Source organism: Bubalus kerabau, chromosome 14 (genome assembly GCF_029407905.1).
Source record: "Bubalus kerabau isolate K-KA32 ecotype Philippines breed swamp buffalo chromosome 14, PCC_UOA_SB_1v2, whole genome shotgun sequence".
In the NCBI taxonomy this organism is placed as follows: Eukaryota; Metazoa; Chordata; class Mammalia; order Artiodactyla; family Bovidae; genus Bubalus; species Bubalus kerabau.
Window position 1 is genome coordinate 34,285,573 of NC_073637.1, and position 18,041 is coordinate 34,303,613.

At 41.4% G+C, this 18,041-nt stretch overlaps 1 protein-coding gene across 2 annotated transcripts in view; it reads left to right on the plus strand.

The window, feature by feature from the left end:
* The window catches only part of PREX2 (phosphatidylinositol-3,4,5-trisphosphate dependent Rac exchange factor 2), a 787,616-nt gene that overhangs the window by 666,049 nt on the left and 103,526 nt on the right, over positions 1-18,041 (plus strand). For both annotated transcript variants that reach the window (XM_055546191.1, XM_055546192.1), the window contains 5 exons: positions 7,145-7,324; positions 11,115-11,209; positions 12,067-12,149; positions 13,243-13,333; positions 13,975-14,103. In XM_055546191.1, the coding sequence (XP_055402166.1) occupies positions 7,145-7,324; positions 11,115-11,209; positions 12,067-12,149; positions 13,243-13,333; positions 13,975-14,103 (578 nt within the window). The remainder of the gene's footprint in view (positions 1-7,144; positions 7,325-11,114; positions 11,210-12,066; positions 12,150-13,242; positions 13,334-13,974; positions 14,104-18,041) is intronic.

The following is an 18,041-nucleotide window of genomic DNA, read 5'->3' on the forward strand; positions in this document are numbered from 1 at the left end:
TGACTCTTTGCGACCCCATGGACAGTAGCCTATCAGGCTCCTCCATCCATGGGATTTTCCAGGCAAGAGTGCTGGAGTGGATTGCCATTTCCTTCTCCAGGGGATCTTCCCGACGCAGGAATTGAACCCGGGTCCCCTGCATTGCAGGCAGACGCTTTACCATCTGAGCCACCAGGGAAGCCCAAATATAAATATGTTTCACCATAATTCAGTGTGTAACCTAATCACTTTAAAATAGTTCAGTCATCCAAGTGCCTGGAGTCCCCCATTGCATCATTCAGAGATGCTGCAGTGGAGCTTGACAAATCATTTAAAAAGATATTTACCAAACAATTTTCTCACCATGTAGAAATTATTCTCTGCAGAGTGAAGAAGCAGATCTCAGATGCTCTGCCAAGTTTTTAAGAGAATTAAAACCTTGAAGCACCTCACTGCTCGCCTTTCTAGAAGTCATTCATTCCTGTGAAAGGACCTAGTGCTGAGCCTGTCTAATCATGAAGTCTGGTTTTCCTGTCTCTTGGGAACATGTCTTTTGACATGACGTGTAGGCATTCCTCTAAATCCTCCTACCTTGTTCAGATCCAAAGATAGAACTGGAGACAGATTTGCTGTCTAGTAACAGGAAGTAAGGTGATGTTATGAATTTCATCAAGACTTGGTGATTCCTGTTCCATTTTGGGAAGCTAATGAAAGATTGCTGCTGAACCATGAAAGATGCTGGGATTCTTGGCCTCCGGAAGAGAAGAATTCAATCTGGGGCCAGAGACAAGGCTTGATTGCTCAGAGCTTTTGTGTAATAAAGTTTTATTAAAGTATAAAAGAGACAGAGAAAGCTTCTGACACAGACATCAGAAGGGGGCAGAAAGAGTGCCCCCCTTGCTGGTGTTAGCAATGGAGTTGTATACTTTTAATTAGTTATTACAATGAATCAAAAGAATGTCTCAAGTTTGTGAAAATTTTACCAGACCTACTCCCACAATTTACATTTTAGGATAACAAGATTAGAATTTAACAATAGAAAGATCCTCCAGACCCACTCCCATAATACATTCTAAGATATCAGGATTAGTCAGAAGGTTTTCAGGAAGGAGAAACTGTCCTACAGCCAGATACATTGTTGTTGTGTAATCCCTAGTTTAAACAGAGTTTAAACTGAGTTGTGTAATTGACTAAGGATGCTGTGAAAGTGCTGCACTCAATATGCCAGCAAATTTGGAAAACTCAGCAGTGACCACAGGACTGGAAAAGGTCAGTTTGCATTCCAATCCCAAAGAAAGGCAATGCCAAAGAATGCTCAAACTACCGCACAATTGCACTCATCTCACTTGCTAGTAAAGTAATGCTCAAAATTCTCCAAGCCAGGCTTCAGCAATACATGAACCGTGAACTTCCAGATGTTCAAGCTGGTTTTAGAAAAGGCAGAGGAACCAGAGACCAAATTGCCAACATCCGCTGGATCATCGAAACAGCAAGAGAGTTCCAGAGAAACATCTATTTCTGCTTTATTGAGTATGCCAAAGCCTTTGACTGTGTAGATCACAATAAACTGTGGAAAATTCTGAAAGAGATGGGAATACCAGACCTCCTGACCTGCCTCTTGAGAAACCTGTATGCAGGTCAGGAAGCAACAGTTAGAACTGGACATGGAACAACAGACTGGTTCCAAATAGGAAAAGGAGTTCGTCAAGGCTGTATATTGTCACCCTGCTTATTTAACTTGTATGCAGAGTACATCATGAGAAACGCTGGACTGGAAGAAACACAAGCTGGAATCAAGATTGCTGGGAGAACTATCAATAACCTCAGATATGCAGATGACACCACCCTTATGACAGAAAGCAAAGAAGAACTAAAGAGCCTCTTGATGAAAGTGAAAGAGGAAAGTGAAAAAGTTGGCTTAAAGCTCAACATTCAGAAAACTAAGATCATGGCATCCGGTCTCATCACTTCTTGGCAAATAGATGGGGTAACAGTGGAAACAGTGTCAGACTTTATTTTTTGGGGCTCCAAAATCACTGCAAATGGTGACTGCAGCCATGAAATTAAAAGATGCTTACTCCTTGGAAGAAAAGTTATGACCAACCTAGATAGCATATTCAAAAGCAGAGACATTACTTTGCCAAGAATGGTCCGTCTAGTCAAGGCTATGGTTTTTCCAGTGGTCATGTATGGATGTGAGTGTTGGACTGTGAAGAAAGCTGAGTGCCAAAGAATTGATGCTTTTGAACTGTGGTGTTGGAGAAGACTCTTGAGCATCCCTTGGACTGCAAGGAGATCCAACCAGTCCATTCTGAAGGAGATCAGCCCTGGCGTTATTTGGAAGGAATGATGCTAAAGCTGAAACTCCAGTACTTTGGCCACCCCATGCGAAGAGTTGACTCATTGGAAACGACTCTGATGCTGGGAGGGATTGGGAGCAGGAAGAGAAGGGGATGACAGAGTATGAGATGGCTAGATGGCATCACTGACTCGATGGACGTGAGTCTCAGTGAACTCCGGGAGTTGGTGATGGACAGGGAGGCCTGGTGTGCTGCGATTCATGGGGTTGCAAAGAGTCAGACACGACTGAGCGACTGAACTGAAAGGAATAGAGAGAAAAAAAAAAAAAAAAGTTTGTCCTTTTCTCCTTCTTGAGAATTCCAGACCCCTATCTCCACTTCGAGAGCCTCAGACCCCTTTCTCCTTCTTGGGGATCCTGGACTTCTTAACATCTGCCTAGGAATTGACTTTCTCACTAAATACTTTTGCCCTTTAATGGGCTATTTTCCAGTTAATGACACTTAGGCACTAGACATAAGTAAAGGGAAAAATATTTCGTGGAGAGTACAGGGATTTGACGGGATTTTAAAATTCAGACTTGGTGTATTCTTACAGGAAGAAAATGCGTAAAGAGTATTGAGGGCTGATGAAGACACAAAGTTTGAGAACAGACTTCATTTTCCAAGTGTCTGGGGCCTCATAGTTGAGTGATGAACAAAACACATTATTGAGGACAGTTAGCGACCTGGAGATTACAGATAGGAACGTCAAGGCTAGTGATTGAATTATCTTTTAGGTTTTCACAAGCATTTTGCTAGTTAATGTAAAAAAGTAGGCACAGTTTCATAAAAGCTAATGTGTGTTAGCTCACTGGTCACAGTTATATGATTAAATGAAGTTAAAGTTGCTCTCAGTCGTGTCCGACTCTTTGCGATCCCATGTACAGTATAGTCCATGGAATTCTCCAGGCCAGAATACTGTTGTGGGTAACGTTTCCCTTCTTCAGGACATCTTCCCAACCCAGGGATTGAACCTAGATCTCCTGCATTGCAGGTGGATTCTTTACCAACTGAACTATCAGGGAAGCCTGATATAGGGAAGTTATATGATTATATGTAATGATTTCTTCTCACAGTCTGTCTGAGTTGGGTTATGAAACACTGGGCTGTATCACAGACTCCTCAAACTTAAATTTGTTTCTGAACCTCATATCTACTTTGACCTATTTAAATCTACTTTGACCCCTCCCTCATCAAGGTTGTCCCTTTTCTCAGGAAAGTATTCTCCATCCCTTCCATTTGTGAAGCCAGAGTCTAGGTATCTTCTGTGATTCCTTTCTTTCCTTTTGCTTCACCTCCAGCACCTTATCAGGTTCTGTCAGTTGTACCTGAGAACCTATCCACCCCATCACCTTGCACTGGGTAACCATCATCCCCTCCCTAGTACTCGGTATAGAACTTTCCAGCTGCATCTCTCCATCTGGTACATTCTACATTAGGCAGATGCCAGAGGAATCTGTACAGGTAGATTTTGCTGTTTGCTTAAAACCACTTAATGACACTGAAGTGCAAGTAGAAGAATAGGAGATGTGTTACTGTGGCCTGCACATCCCAACATGATTTGTCCCTGCCCTCCCCCCCAACCAAAAAAAAAAAAACAAACTTATTTCCCTGAGCTCCTGTTGCATTAGCCTCTTTCTGATCCCAGAACATGATGCACCTCTGCCTGGGCAGCCCTGCTTCTAAAGCCAGTGTGCCTGACCTTCTAGGCACTCAAGTGTTAGGCTGGTGGCTAATCTGTGGAGAGATGGTGCCTTCTTGCTTGTGTGTGTGTGTGTGTGTGTGTGTGTGCTAAATCATTTCAGTCATGTCTTTTTGCAACCCCATGAACTGTACCCTGCCATGTTCCTCTGTCTATGGAATTTTCCAGGCCAGAATACTGGAATGGGTTGCCATGCCCTCCTCCAGGGGAATCTTCCCAACCCAGAGATCAAACCTGTGTCTCTTACATCTGCTGCCTTGGTAGGATTTTTACCACTCACACTACCTGGGAAGCCCTAGGTGCAATCTACCACATACAAAAATCTTTATGCATCAGGAGTATTAGGTGCAGACTGACCAGAAATGATGCTCAGCTCAGGATGTTCATTCAGAGTCAATGGACCTATAAGCTGTCAGAGAGAGCTTAACACTGTATAGGAACACAAGTAAAGGAAAATATATCTGTGAGCATAAATATTGAGCTTTAGCCTCTATTTTTGCTTCTAAGAATCTAGGAATTTTGTAAAAAAAAAAAAAATACAAAACAAAACTCAGTGTCAAAAACACTGTTTTTCTATACTCTGTTTGTTAGCCTAACAAGTGTTCCCACAGGATCAGTACAATCAAGACTACAACTGTTTAAAATGGAAAGCAAATATGTGAACATAATTTGCAGAGCTTTGAAAAAAGTGTTTATACTGAGACCCATGATTTCTCATTTAAAAGATGTTTAAAGCACAGAGGACTCCTCGCAGAATGAGAACTCTGTCATCTCTTCCCTCTTTGGTATTCAGGGTTCATCTGTCTGCCAGTGTGCAGTTTGGGTAATTGGAGTTAATCTAATGCTTTAACCTTTGAGGTGGAGGGAGTGAAGAAGTGTACAATCTATCTTAGGAGACATGAAAGTGTCTTTCCAAATAGAAAAAGTGTCTTTAAAATAATTCATAGCTTCACAGAGCCCTGAGCAATCTAATACAACTTCCTCATTCTCCCAAGCTTCTAAAAACTATAAAATGCCAAAATATTATTTAGATACCACCTCATGGTGAGACTATTTGAAGTTGCAGCCCCAGCTTCCTTCTTTTTTTTTTTAAATTTTCCCCTTTCTCTTTGTAGCCGTGTGATATTCTATATGGGCTTTCCAGGTGGTACAGTGGTCAAGAATCTGCTTACCAATGCAGGAGACACGGGTTCAATCCCTGTGTCAGGAAGATCCCCTGGTGGAGGAAATGGCAACCCACTCCAGTATTCTTGTCTGGAAAATTCCATGGACAGAGGTGCCTGGTGGGCTATAGTCCATGGGGTCCCAAAGAGTCGGACACGACTGAGTGACTCAGCATCATTGTCCACACACTATATACTATACAGTTTATTTGCTTATTGTTTGTTTCTTCCCAGTATAATTTAAGCTTCAGGAAGGCAGGGAGTTTTGTTTGTTTTGTAAAATGCTGTATTCACAGCCCCAGGGACAGTGCATGGTACAATAAATGTAATTAATTCATTAGTGAAATCACTTAATAAATATTTGCTCAGTGCACAGCATTGGGCTTGACATTATGGGGTATAAATAAGAAGTGTAAGATCTTTTCATGATCTTGAACTAAAATAAATATGACATTGCTACAGAAAAATGGGTGTCAAGATAACGTGCAAATGTACTGTTGGTTAGAACAGCATGTCATTGGTATTTGGTAAAAGAAAAGATGATGCTGGCTGCAGAAAGCATGTCTGAGTCCTTTGTTCAGTTATGGTTTAATTTGTTTTGCAATTTTACAGCACACCGTTTGATAGTAAGGACTAATTCCATTATTGTGTCGTTTTGAGTTAGTTTAGGAAGTGATTTACGGCTGAACTTTCGAGTTTAGCCTGGTGGAATCAGTTGTGTTGTTATTTCTTTGCTGAGTCATCTCCGACTCTTTGCAACCCCTTAGACTGTAGCCTGCCAGGCTCCTCTATCCATGGGATTCTCCAGGCAAGAATACATGAATGGGTTGCCATTTCCTTCTCTAGGTGATCTTCCCAACCCAGGGATCAAACCTGAATCTCCTTCATTGCCAGGCAGATTCTTTACTGCCGAGCCACAACTCAGAGTCCAAATCTAGTTTAATGCCAATTCAGAGTCTGACAGTGTGTTTTAGCTGTAAAATTCCAGTGGAAGAGCTTTTCCTTTGGGCAGATTCACGACTGTTTGATGATGTGTGGATTGTGGATGCCCTTGGGGTAGCAGCCCCTGCTGCCTCCTGTCCCCATCTTGTACGTGACTGTATTTAGCATCTTTGGGTCACAAAGGCAGGACTTCTGTTTACACGAGCATGAGAAGGGTTTGCCCTAAGACATTCTCTCTGACAAATAGAGAAAGCCTGGAGGAAACCCAAAGCAGAGGGAGAGTGGTAGAGGGGTTTTTATTGTCTGAAGGTAAGTCAGTGAGGAGATTTTGCCCGTATGGTGTTTGTTTTAATATTTGGCTAGCACTTTAAGGTTTCCCAGGTATCTTTACATGGTGGTGACAGTGGCTGGGGAGCGAGGTGTGCCCGTGGTGAACCGGCACTGCGCTGCATGCATTTCATTCTCACAGCAACCCTGTGGGACACTCTTCTTACTACCCATGTTTCATAGATGTCAAGGAGAACTATCCTGGTTTTGCTAGGATAGCACAGCTAATCCATGGCAGAACCTAGATTTGAATACAACTTTCTCGTCCAAGTAGTGTGCTGTTTCTCTTACTCTGAGAGGAACTTGGCATGACAGGCTTTATATGCAGTGGCGATTTAGCTGCTAAGTCATATCCGACTCTTGCATCCCCATGGACTGCAGCCCCGCCTGGGTCCTCTGTCCATGGGATTTCCCAGGCAAGAATACTGGAGTGGGTTGCCGTGCCCTCCTCCAGGGGATTTTCCCCACCTAGGGATTGAACTCAGGTCTCCTGCGTTGTGGGTGGATTCTTTACCAACTGAGCCACCAGGGAAGCCCTATTATATGCAATAGGATATTAATTTCAGGGGAAATCTAGAAGAAGCATTCTAGAAATATCTATAAGCCTATCATATTTAATGAGCAAGGTAGTTACTTGTAGCCCCCTGTGTGAAAATGTACACTTACCCTTTCTTTTTTAAATCCCATTGCAGCCTTCTGTCTTCGATAACATATTCTCCTAAATTAGAACGTAAGGCATCTGAGTCCATAGTCCCAACAGACAGTGACAACGAGAAGGGAGAGAGAAACAGCAAACGCGTCTGTTTTAACATGGCCGGAGATGAGCAGGAAGACTCGGGTCATGACACCATCAGCAACAGAGACTCCTACAGGTAAATGCATTCATTCCTGAAACTCTTCTCATCGACCAAGTTGAAGGTGATTCTGTGTTTTCCACAAAGGTCTTGAAAAAAATTTTTGACTGTTGCTTTTATTTATTGTGGTTCAGTTGCCAAGTCATGTCTGACTCTTCACAACCTCAGGGACTGAAGCGTGCCAGGCTTCCCTGTCCCTCATCATCTCCATTTGCCCAACTTCATACGAGATCAGGTGTGTTCAGGGTGGTATGCCCGTACACTGGAGTTTGCCCAACTCATGTCCATTGAATCAGTGATACCATTCAACCATCTTATTCTCTGTCACCCCCTTCTCTTCCTGCCCTCAGTCGTTCCCAGCATCAGGATCTTAACCAATGAGTCAGTTCTTTGCAGGTGGCCAAAGTACTGGAGCTTCCAGCTTCAGCATCAGTCCTTCCAGTGAACATTCAGGGTTGATTTCCTTTAAGAATGACTGGTTTCATCTCCTTGCCTTCCAGGGGACTTCCCATAAAATAACTGCAGCTCTTAAACAACCTCAGACAGCACAGTGAGACATCATAGTCTTTCAAATTCTTCCCTTTTATAATCTGTGTAAATTTTGAAAAACCATTTTTTCCTCCAGCTGAGTGGGCCTAATTTGGGAGATTTTTTATTCTCTTATGGATTGTGTAACATGTATGGAAAATAAGCAAATCATGCATGTGTTAACAGTTTGGGGGGAATATCTGTTTCTGGTGGCTCAGTGGTAAAGAATCTGCCTGCCAGTCAGGAGGCACTGGTTCAATACCCAGGTTGGCAAGATCCCCTGGAGGAGGAAATGGCAACTCATTCCAATATTCTTGCCTGGAGAACCCTGTGGACAAAGGAGCCTGGCGGACTATAATCCATGGGGTCACACAGAGTCAGACACCACTTAGTGACTGAGCAGCAGCAGCTGTTTCTGATTATTGGACTGTTGAGTGAATAGGGGCTCTTTTTGTCTTGTTTCTCCTCTTCCGTTGTGTTTCAAGCTAATTGGACAAATTTCACTCCCTCACCTCTGTGACCAGCTTTGTGCATTTTTTCTTCCCTGCCATGCATTCTGTACAATTTTGGTAGGACTGTGGGAACAAAGTACCAAGAAACAGGTGGTTTGAACGACAGAACTTTATATTTATTACCCTAGAGCTCTAGCGCTGGAAGTCTAAATGCAGGTGTCAGCAATGTTGTTGCTTTCTGAGGGCTGTGAAGGAAGGCTCTGTACCAGGTCTCTCTTCTTGGCTTGCAGTTGGCTGTCTTCTCCTTCTGTCTCTTCACATCCTTTTCCTTCCAAGTGTGTCTCTGTGTCCACATTTCCTCTTCTTACAAGGACACTGGTCATATTGGACTAGTATTCATGCATGCCTGCTAAGTTGCTTCAGTCGTGTCTGACTCTTTGCGACCCTCTGGAGTGTAGCCTGCCAGCCTCCTCTGTCCATGGGATTCTCCAGGCAAGAATACTGGAGTGGGTTGTCATGCCCTCCTCCAGGGGATTGCCAACCCAGGGATCAAGCCTATGTCTCTTATGTGTCCTGCATTTGCAGGCAGGTTCTTTATGACTAGCGCCACTGAGAAGCCCATATTGGACTAGGGTCCCCACTGATGACCTCATTTTAACTTGATTACCTCTGTAACGACCCTCCCTCCAAATAAGGTCATAGTCTGGTACACTGAGTGTTGGACTTCAACATATGAATCTGAGGAGGGGGATACAATTCATCCATAACACCTTCCCTCCAGACTCTGTTGCCATCTTCTTACCCGACGTTCACATGATGGCTCCTGCAGTGAACTTCATTAATTGAAAGTGCTTTCTCTCCTTTGACCCCTTGTGTCTTCTGGAACCCCAGGGAGGCCCTGGTAACCTGTCATGTGTGCTGGGTGTGCAGCTTCCGAACCTTCCATTTTATTCACATCAACTGCAGATGATTGCTCTCTCACTTACTCATTTATTATGTAGTGTTTTACAATTAAAAGTTATTTAGTAATTATTATTAAATCAAAGTTGTTTCATCAGAGATATTTAGCACAAACTCATAGGTTCCATTAAGACATATTTATGTATGGTTGTGTCCCTTTGCTGTCCACCTGAAACCATAACCATAAAGAAGGGTGAGCACTGCAGAATTGACGCTTTTGAAATTCGGGTGCTCTTGAGAGTCCTTTGGACTGCAGGAAGATCAAACCAGTAAATCCTAAAGGAAATCAAGCCTGACTATTGCATGGAAGGACTGATGCCGAAGCTGAAGCTCCAATACTTTGGCCACCTGAATCGAAGAGCCAACTCATTGGAAAAGAACCTGATGCTAGGAAAGATTGAAGGCAGGAGGAGAAGAGGGCAACAGGGGGTGAGATGGTTGGATGGCATCACTGACTCAATGGGCATGAGTTTGAGCAAGCTCTGGGAGATAGTGAAGGACAGAGAAGTGTGGTGTGCTGCAGTCCATGGGTTTGCAGAGTCAGACACGACTTAGCGAGTGAACAACAATACCCCAATACAAAATAAAAAGTTGAAAAAAAAAAAGCTTATTTTTACCAGACACATGGGAAAAACAGGATGATTTCAGGTAATTCCTACCACAGTCCTCTGTAGCAAGTTCTGGTATTAACTGCTTTTTACATCTAAGAAAGCTGAGACTCACAGGAGTTACATAATTTACCCAGGAAATCAGGTGGCCTGGCTCACAATTTATTAACCACTCTACAGTTCCAGTTTCTATATGAAAAGGATTTTAATGAGTATGTGAGTTAATTATTTCTAGAAATTTAATAATATAAAAAACAGATTAACCACTTTTACTGTTTCATTTACTTTTTAGCTTCTAAGGAGACCTTTAATAAGAACCCTTTATGGGGTTCTTTAATAAGAACCTGTGGTTTCTCTCCAGTGGGAAATTACAGATCTAAAAATACTTTCTTACCTCAACTTCTAGTTATCAGATAATTAAAGTTACTCTCAAGTTCTCGCTAGAGTAAAAGAGAAATTATAAATGTATATTTAAAGTTAAATAAGTCTTTTTTACCTATTCTGAAAGGCAAAAAGAATTTCGTCTGCTGCACTATTTCTGAAACCTGAAATCTGTCTTGTGTCCATATTCACACCTCCAGCTTTCTTTCCCTTGGCATTCATCGTTATCCAGTACTTACTTGGTGAGACATCCTTGCTGGGCTCTGGAGTGGAGGCAAGGCATCATCTTCCTTGAGGGGATGGGAAAGGGCTCAGAATGCAATGAATGAGTTATAATCGAAGTTTGTAGTAAGGATTCATAGGCAGAGATCATGAAACAGGATTTGTCTCTCTTAATAAATCAACTACAGGTGTATACTATCAAATGGATCATACATTTTAAGTTTGGTTTGGCTCCTGTAAATTAACTATGCATTTTACTTTTTTATTTTTTTACAAAAGTATTTATTTATTTGGCTGCATTGGCTCTTACTTCCAGCATGCAGAATCTAATTCCCTGACCAGGGATCAAACCCAGGCCCCCCCATATTATGAGTGCAGAGTCTTAGCCACTGGACCACACCAATAACTGTGCATTCTAAAATTAATTCATGATTAGGTTATATAAGAAGAAAATTTGAAATATGATTGAATTTGAATTTTTTTCTTTTAAACTAAGCTAAAATGTGATTTGAGCAAACTTGCCTTCTTCATCAATTTCTAGAAAGCATATTAACAAATGTCACAGTGGCATACTATGTTTATCCAATAAGAAGTGACAGGGAGACTTTGCCAAACTTTGTCCTTTTGTGAAAATGACATGTGCCTCATCACTTTCAGTGACTGCAACAGCAACAGGAATTCCGTAGCCTCCTTCACCAGCATCTGCAGCAGCCAGTGCAGCTCATATTTTCACAGCGATGAGATGGACTCAGGTGCGTTTGGTGAAGCCACGTGAACTCTGATGCCAGCCCTCTGGGATTCATTTGTTTACTCCATACACATTTTTTATCTTTGAACAGCCATTCTTGGTGGCCACACAATGGCCTTTGTTTTACATGCCTGAGAAAGTCAGTTTCCCAATCTCTTTATAAACAGTGAATTTTTTGAAAGATGGAAAGAATAAACTGATTTTTATGTTAATAAATGCTGTCTTATGATGTTTCTGTGGTACTATGAAGGGTTTAAACAAATGAATTTAAAAAATAATTGAATACCATAGTGCCTCAGACAGTACTTAGAATATAGGAAGAAGGTTATAAAGGGTAGATAGCATTACTATACAGGAAACAAATTTTACCAGGACATTAGACATTGTTGATTGTGTGCAGAGGAGGGACGGGCTTTGAAGACAGCAGGTGCACCTGAGCTCAGGTGGGCAATAGGGAAGGGGGCAATGAGAAAAATACTGCTTGATATAAATGTCTTATACAGTTTTTATTTTGTGTGTATGAAGAACAAAAGACTTTTCATCCAGTTGGGAAATGTCTTAAATTTGAAATATGCTGCTTATCCCAGCTATTCAACCATTAGATAAATGCACCATTTGGAAGAATCATTGACACGGGTACCACAGGGCTCTTTCTGTGAGTCCCTCTGCTTTTACTGCAGCTTCAGAGGAGCGATAATCTAACATCCTAATGTCTGTCAAAAAGCTTTGAAATTCTTTTTCTGAACATGAGAACTAACATATGGAATAAGAGCTAGTGTTTAATTATTTTTTCCTTTATTTACTCGAAAATGGTTTGGAATGTTAAACATAAGAGGAATGATTTTTTTTTTTAATATCTAGGTGATGAACTTCCCCTAAATGTTCGCATCTCTCGTGATAAACAGGACAAGATACACAGCTGCCTTGAGCATCTTTTCAGCCAGGTACTATTGGGACAATTGTAGGAATTTTTTCCACAGACTGAACTGTTAAAAATCCATTTTCCAGACGTAAAGGAGTTTCAAATTGGAATGGAAATAACTCATCTGTTTTTCTACCTTGTGTACTTCAGTTTCCAGAGCTTGACATGGGATTCCTTCAGCCATCTGACCCAAAAGATCGTTATGAATGTCAAGTATTTCACAGTCCTTAAAAATTATAAGGGCTTCTCAGGTGGCGCTAGTGGTAAAGAACCCACTTGCCACTGTAGGAGATGTAAGACCGGTTCGATCCCTGGGTCAGGAAGACCCCCTGGAGGAGGAAATGACAACCCACTCCAGTATTCTTGCCTGGAGAATCCCATGGACAGAGGAGCTAAAGCATTTTACAAACAGGAGTTGTTCTATTTGTTATTTGTTTCTTTGTGGATATTCAGATATTCCCTCATGATTTCTTGTTCAATTTCATTTCTAATCTCAAGAAGCACAAGATTGTCTTGGTGCTCATGTTGGTGTTTTGCATTTTTTTTTAAATGTATAACCACAATGAAAATCCATAATGTAGAAACTTTGACCACTTTGTAAAGGATTATGAAAACTTTTAGGTGTTTTTTTTTTTTAATCATCCTGGACCTCTTACTTCTTTTATAAAGTAAATTTATATTTTGTGTGAATATGTGGTGGGTGTCCCAGGTGGCACAGTGGTAAAGTATCTGCCTGCCAATAAAGGAGAGGCAATCCCTGGGTCGGGAAGATCCCCTGGAGTAGGGCACAGCAACCCACTCCAGTATTCTTGCCTGGAGAATCCCACGGACAGAGGAGCCTGGCAGCTGCAGTCCATGGTGTGGCAGAGTTGGATGCAGCTGAGCACATGTATATTGCACATGGATATATGGTAGGATAGTAAGAGATGCCATTTAAAATGTTATCAGGTGAGTTTATCCCAATATTTTATTCAAAGATAGATTTTGCTGGCAGCATAGGAGCCCCAAAATAATCATTGGTTTCAGAAAAAATGCTAGGAGATTTACTGTTGGAAATGTCTGTTATGTGTTATGAGAAGTTCTGTAACTCCCCCAAATCTCTGCTGTTGTGATAGGTGGATTCCATAACCAATCTCCTGAGAGGCCAAGCAGTCGTGAGGGCCTTTGAGCAAACTAAGTACCTGACACCAGGTCGAGGATTACAAGGTGAGGTTTACAATGTACCTGTTCGAGGCAGTTAGGAAACAAAAGTGGGGGACAATACAGTCATGAGGCAAAAGCTGAGCATGAGAAAAAAAGGGTTCTAGGTGCTAGTTCTGTCGTTCATTTAATACTACTTCTATCTGATAGTCATTGAATATATATAATAAACCAATGTAGGACCTTTTTTAGAGTTCTTTGAAAATTTAAAATGTTTAAAGCCTATAGAGGGCAGACTGGATGTATTAATTCAAGAAATGTAAGTGTTGAGTTGCTTCTGCTGAAATCAGGCTCAATGCTTGGGTATAGCCCAGTGCTGATGGAAGGGGATTTGGGAATGGGTTGGGGTGCGGGAGTTGGCCAACAGAACAGGCTCTAGAGCTGCCACTTTCTGCCGTCCGGTTTAGGATGTTGAAATAGAGATTTTCATCTAGATTTCTTCCTTTGTTTAAACCTTTGTGAGAAGATAATAAGGATCTGACTTTGTTTTAGATTTAACAGATTTTCTCCCGTAATAAAGCTACATAAATTGCTACCATGATACTAGACTAAGACCACAGGAATGAAAGGAAGAGGCTTCTGTTGTTTATGGGCTTGTGAACCGGTAAATGGTTGAGACTTAAGAGAGCTTTTCTGTGTTTATTTAGAGTTTCAGCAGGAAATGGAACCAAAGCTGAGTTGTCCGAAAAGGTTAAGACTTCACATCAAGCAAGATCCTTGGAATCTTCCCAGCAGCGTCCGGAATCTTGCTCAGAACATCAGAAGATTTGTTGAAGGTCAGGATAAAAAGCAAAAAAAATCCCATGACATGAGCAACACTCATTTAAAAATCCATTAAACCCTCAAATTCAGACATGCCCTGATTACTCTTTGGAGTGTTTCATATTATGAGGAAAATAAAAGGACTGAAAAGGGTGAGAGAAAGCAGAGGGTGAGAAGGAATAAGATGACAAAACCTGTGTTCCAAGGGTCTAAACAACGTGGACTGTATCTCAAAGAATAGTCGTAGGAAATAAAGCAAAGGCTCAGTCTTAGGAAGATGAGTAGAAAATGAGGGAGTTTCATATATTTTATAATATGAAACTATATCAGAAAAATTTCTAAAGGATTCACAAAATGCTTGAAACTACATTTCATGGACAGTCTAAAAAATCAATTGTGAGTCTGTGAGAATCAAAATAAGGTTGAATCATTAGTTTTTCAGTTTGTCTTTCAGAGGTGTTTGTCTAAGTTGCTTGTTATTTTTAATACTAGCATGAGATGGTCTACTCAGCATCCCATAACTGGTACCACCTCTAATTAGAGATATAAAAAATTTCCAGACAATGCCAGTGAGTTTGGTTGCATATTATAGGGTCAGAGTTGTTAAGGAAAATATTCTGAGAGTTTCCAAAGTGATGATAGTGAAAAAGATGAAATGAGGAATTTGTCTAATTTTTGGAATCTCCAATTAGTGATTTTCTGCCCAGTATTAGACCAGTGCTTGGCAATGTCTGGAGACATTTTCTCGTTGTCACAATCATGGGGCATCTGGTAGGTAGAGGCTAGGGATGCTGCTAAACATCTTACAAGGCACCAGATAGTCTGTCTCATCAAAGAATTATTTGGTCTAAAATATCCTTAGGACTAAGGTGGAGAAACCTGCATAATACATATTATGCTTGTATGTAAATTTATATTCCTCAGTCATCCATATGTCATTTGAATGTGGTAAATAGTAATCAGCTGAAGTAACAGTACATCGTAACCCACTTTTTAACCCACCATTGCCATTTTAAATATTTTTTACTCTTTTGGCCACTTTGCACAGCATGTGGGATCTTATTTCCCTGAACAGGGATTGAACTCAGGCCCCTGTATTGGAAGCATGAAGTCCTAACCACTGGACCACCAGGGAAGTCCCTCACTAGTATTTTTTTTAGGATAAATTATTCTAAATTTATCCTAAAATTAAGGGAGCTTCCCTAGTGGTAAAGAATCCACCTGTAATGCAGGAGATGTGGGTTCAATCCCTGGGTCGGGAACATCCCTGGAGAAGGACCTGGCAACCCACTCCAGTATTCTTGCCTGGAGAATCCTGTGGACAGAGGAGCCTGGCAGGTTATAGTCTATAGCGTCACAGAGAGTCGGACACGACTGAAGTGACTCAGCTTGCAGGCACACAGAGAGAGTTACACACTTTGTTGACACAAGAAAGTTCTTAAACCCTATAGGGTCTAAGCCTGTGATATCATTCATTCGTGCCTCAGTTTCTTCATTTACTAAATGATATGAATGGTGTAAATGTTCTGTGATTACCAAGTTTTCTGCCTAGAAATACAGTCAAGTATAACATCTTAGATATTCTTTAGAGATCAATAGATAAGAAATTTTTACACATATGGAAAACTCCAAATAAATCACAGCTATTCCATCATATGATGAAATCTTTTATCCTTCACAGCTGGATTTCTTGGCTATAGTTTTATTTTATAGTTACATACACATTATAACATCACATTCAATCAGAAGTCTGAATTTAAACCCCCCCCCAAATAACGAATAGCCAAAATGACAAATATATTTTTAAAAGCTTCAAGGAATTTAAGCATATATATTACTGTTGTGTACTCAGTCATTCCGTTGTGTTCAGCTCTTTGTGACCCCTTGGACTGTAGCCCACCAGGCTCCTCTGTCTATGGGATTCTCTGGGCAAGAATACTGGAGTGGGTTGCCATTTTCCTCCTCCAGGGAATCTTTGCAACCCAGGGATCGAACTGGGTTCGATCACCTGCATTGGCAGGCAGATTCTTTACCACTGAGCCACCTGGAAAGTCCATACTTTGCTGAGTAAAAAGTAGATTTCCACTGACTAGATACCAGTATCACAACACTCCTAAAAGCTGTCATTTGTGAATCTAAATGCAGTTGTTCTCATCAGTTTTGGGTTTTCCTGTATACATTATATTTGCTTTTAGAGTAAATGCAGTATCAATTACTTTTGCGGGGGTAAGAGCTGTGATTGTCACCACGTTAAGGAGTCTTTAAAAACAGTTAATCAGTAGTTCAGCTCAGTGGACCATCAAGGGAGAGGGCAAGCTGCCATTTCCTGGTGGTCTGTGTAGTGTCCAGTGCTGTTCTATGGGGCGGAAGCAGCTGCACTGGGATCCTTGTAATCAGCTGCTTGTTCTGTGGATGGACTCAGAACTAACCTCACCGGTTCACCATGGATTCATCCTGTTCAATTAAAGACATTTTCATTCTATTTCCCAAACTGTCCTTCTGTAAAGAATGATTTAATGGAAGGTCAGGTCTGGGCTGGAAATTAACTTAGTGCTACCTTGCCAGAATGTTCTGGTGTGTATGTGTAGCTGATGTTCCTGTAGAGGAGGAAAAAACATCTTTTTCCATTTACCCTCCTAGCTTCTCTGCCTGGAGCCTTGTAAATTAGACTGACAAAAACCAAATGAACAGGAGAAAAGCATATAACTTCATTTAATATAAGTTTCACATGGACACGAGAGCCTTTATAAGGAAATGAAGACCAGAAGAAAAGATTAAATCTGCATCTTTTCATACTAGGTTTGAAGGCTTCCCTGGTGGCTCAGCTGGTACAGAATCTGCCCGCAATATGGGAGACCTGGGTTCGATCCCTGGGTTGGGAAGATCCCCTGGAGAAGGGAAAGGCTACCCACTCCAGTATTCTGGCCTGGAGAATTCCATGGACTGTATAGTCCATGGAGTTGCAAAGAGTCGGACACAACTGAGTGACTTTCACTTTCAGAAAGTCCTAGAAAATTGTTACAGGACCACAGGGTATGTGCTAAGCGTAGTAAAACTGGTGGCAAGGCCTGCTCTTTTGGCATCCCTCGCTCTTTGGAGATATAGACATCTCTTTCCTCTGGGTATAGCCCTCCTGAGCGTCTTATGATCTGCTTCAGGGGGAAAAGTGGGGGTCAGGGAGTCCTTCCTGTCCCCACTGTTTCTCAGAGTCCTTCAACTTAAAATATGAATAACTCAGCATTCCAAAGTGCCATATTTGAGGGTAGCATGTTCTGAACACCATCATGCCTTCATCTCTGATTTAGAAATATCCTAGCAAATATATACCAAATATGATACCAGAATGTAAGTCTATGGTCTTTATGTAGGAAGGACTGTTCCAGTGCCATTAATATGCATACCATTCACTCATAGCCTGTAAGCTGAGGGCAGAGGAGAGCAGAGGAAATAGCGGACTAGATGGGGACAGAGTCATAGGGTGATGTCACTAAGATTATGTCTGTCTCCTATCCCTCAGCTAAGTTATGGAATCATAGTATCAGCTAACTGAAGGTAATTTGTGTGGTTAGCCCACTGTGGTATTGTTTTAGAATAAATATATATATATATATATATATATATATATATATATATATATCTTTGGTCTTCATCCTCTTCCCTGGCACAGAGAGATATAAAAGCTTCCGAATTCCCCGTGCTGAGAAGGCAAAGCTGTCTTTTGTTCTGTTAATGAGGTGACTTTGGGAAGTCACCTAAAGATGGTGGCTGGTTGCCAGGGGAGCCAGCCTTGTGAATAGAAGGTTGAAATTTTCAGCCCCATCTATCCCTGAATTCCAGGCAGGGAGAGGGGTTGGAGATTGAGTTCAGTGGCCAATGGCCAATTATTTCATTGACCGTGCTTCTGTTATAAAGCTGCCAGAAAAACCCAGAAGGAGAGGGTTGGAGAGTTTCT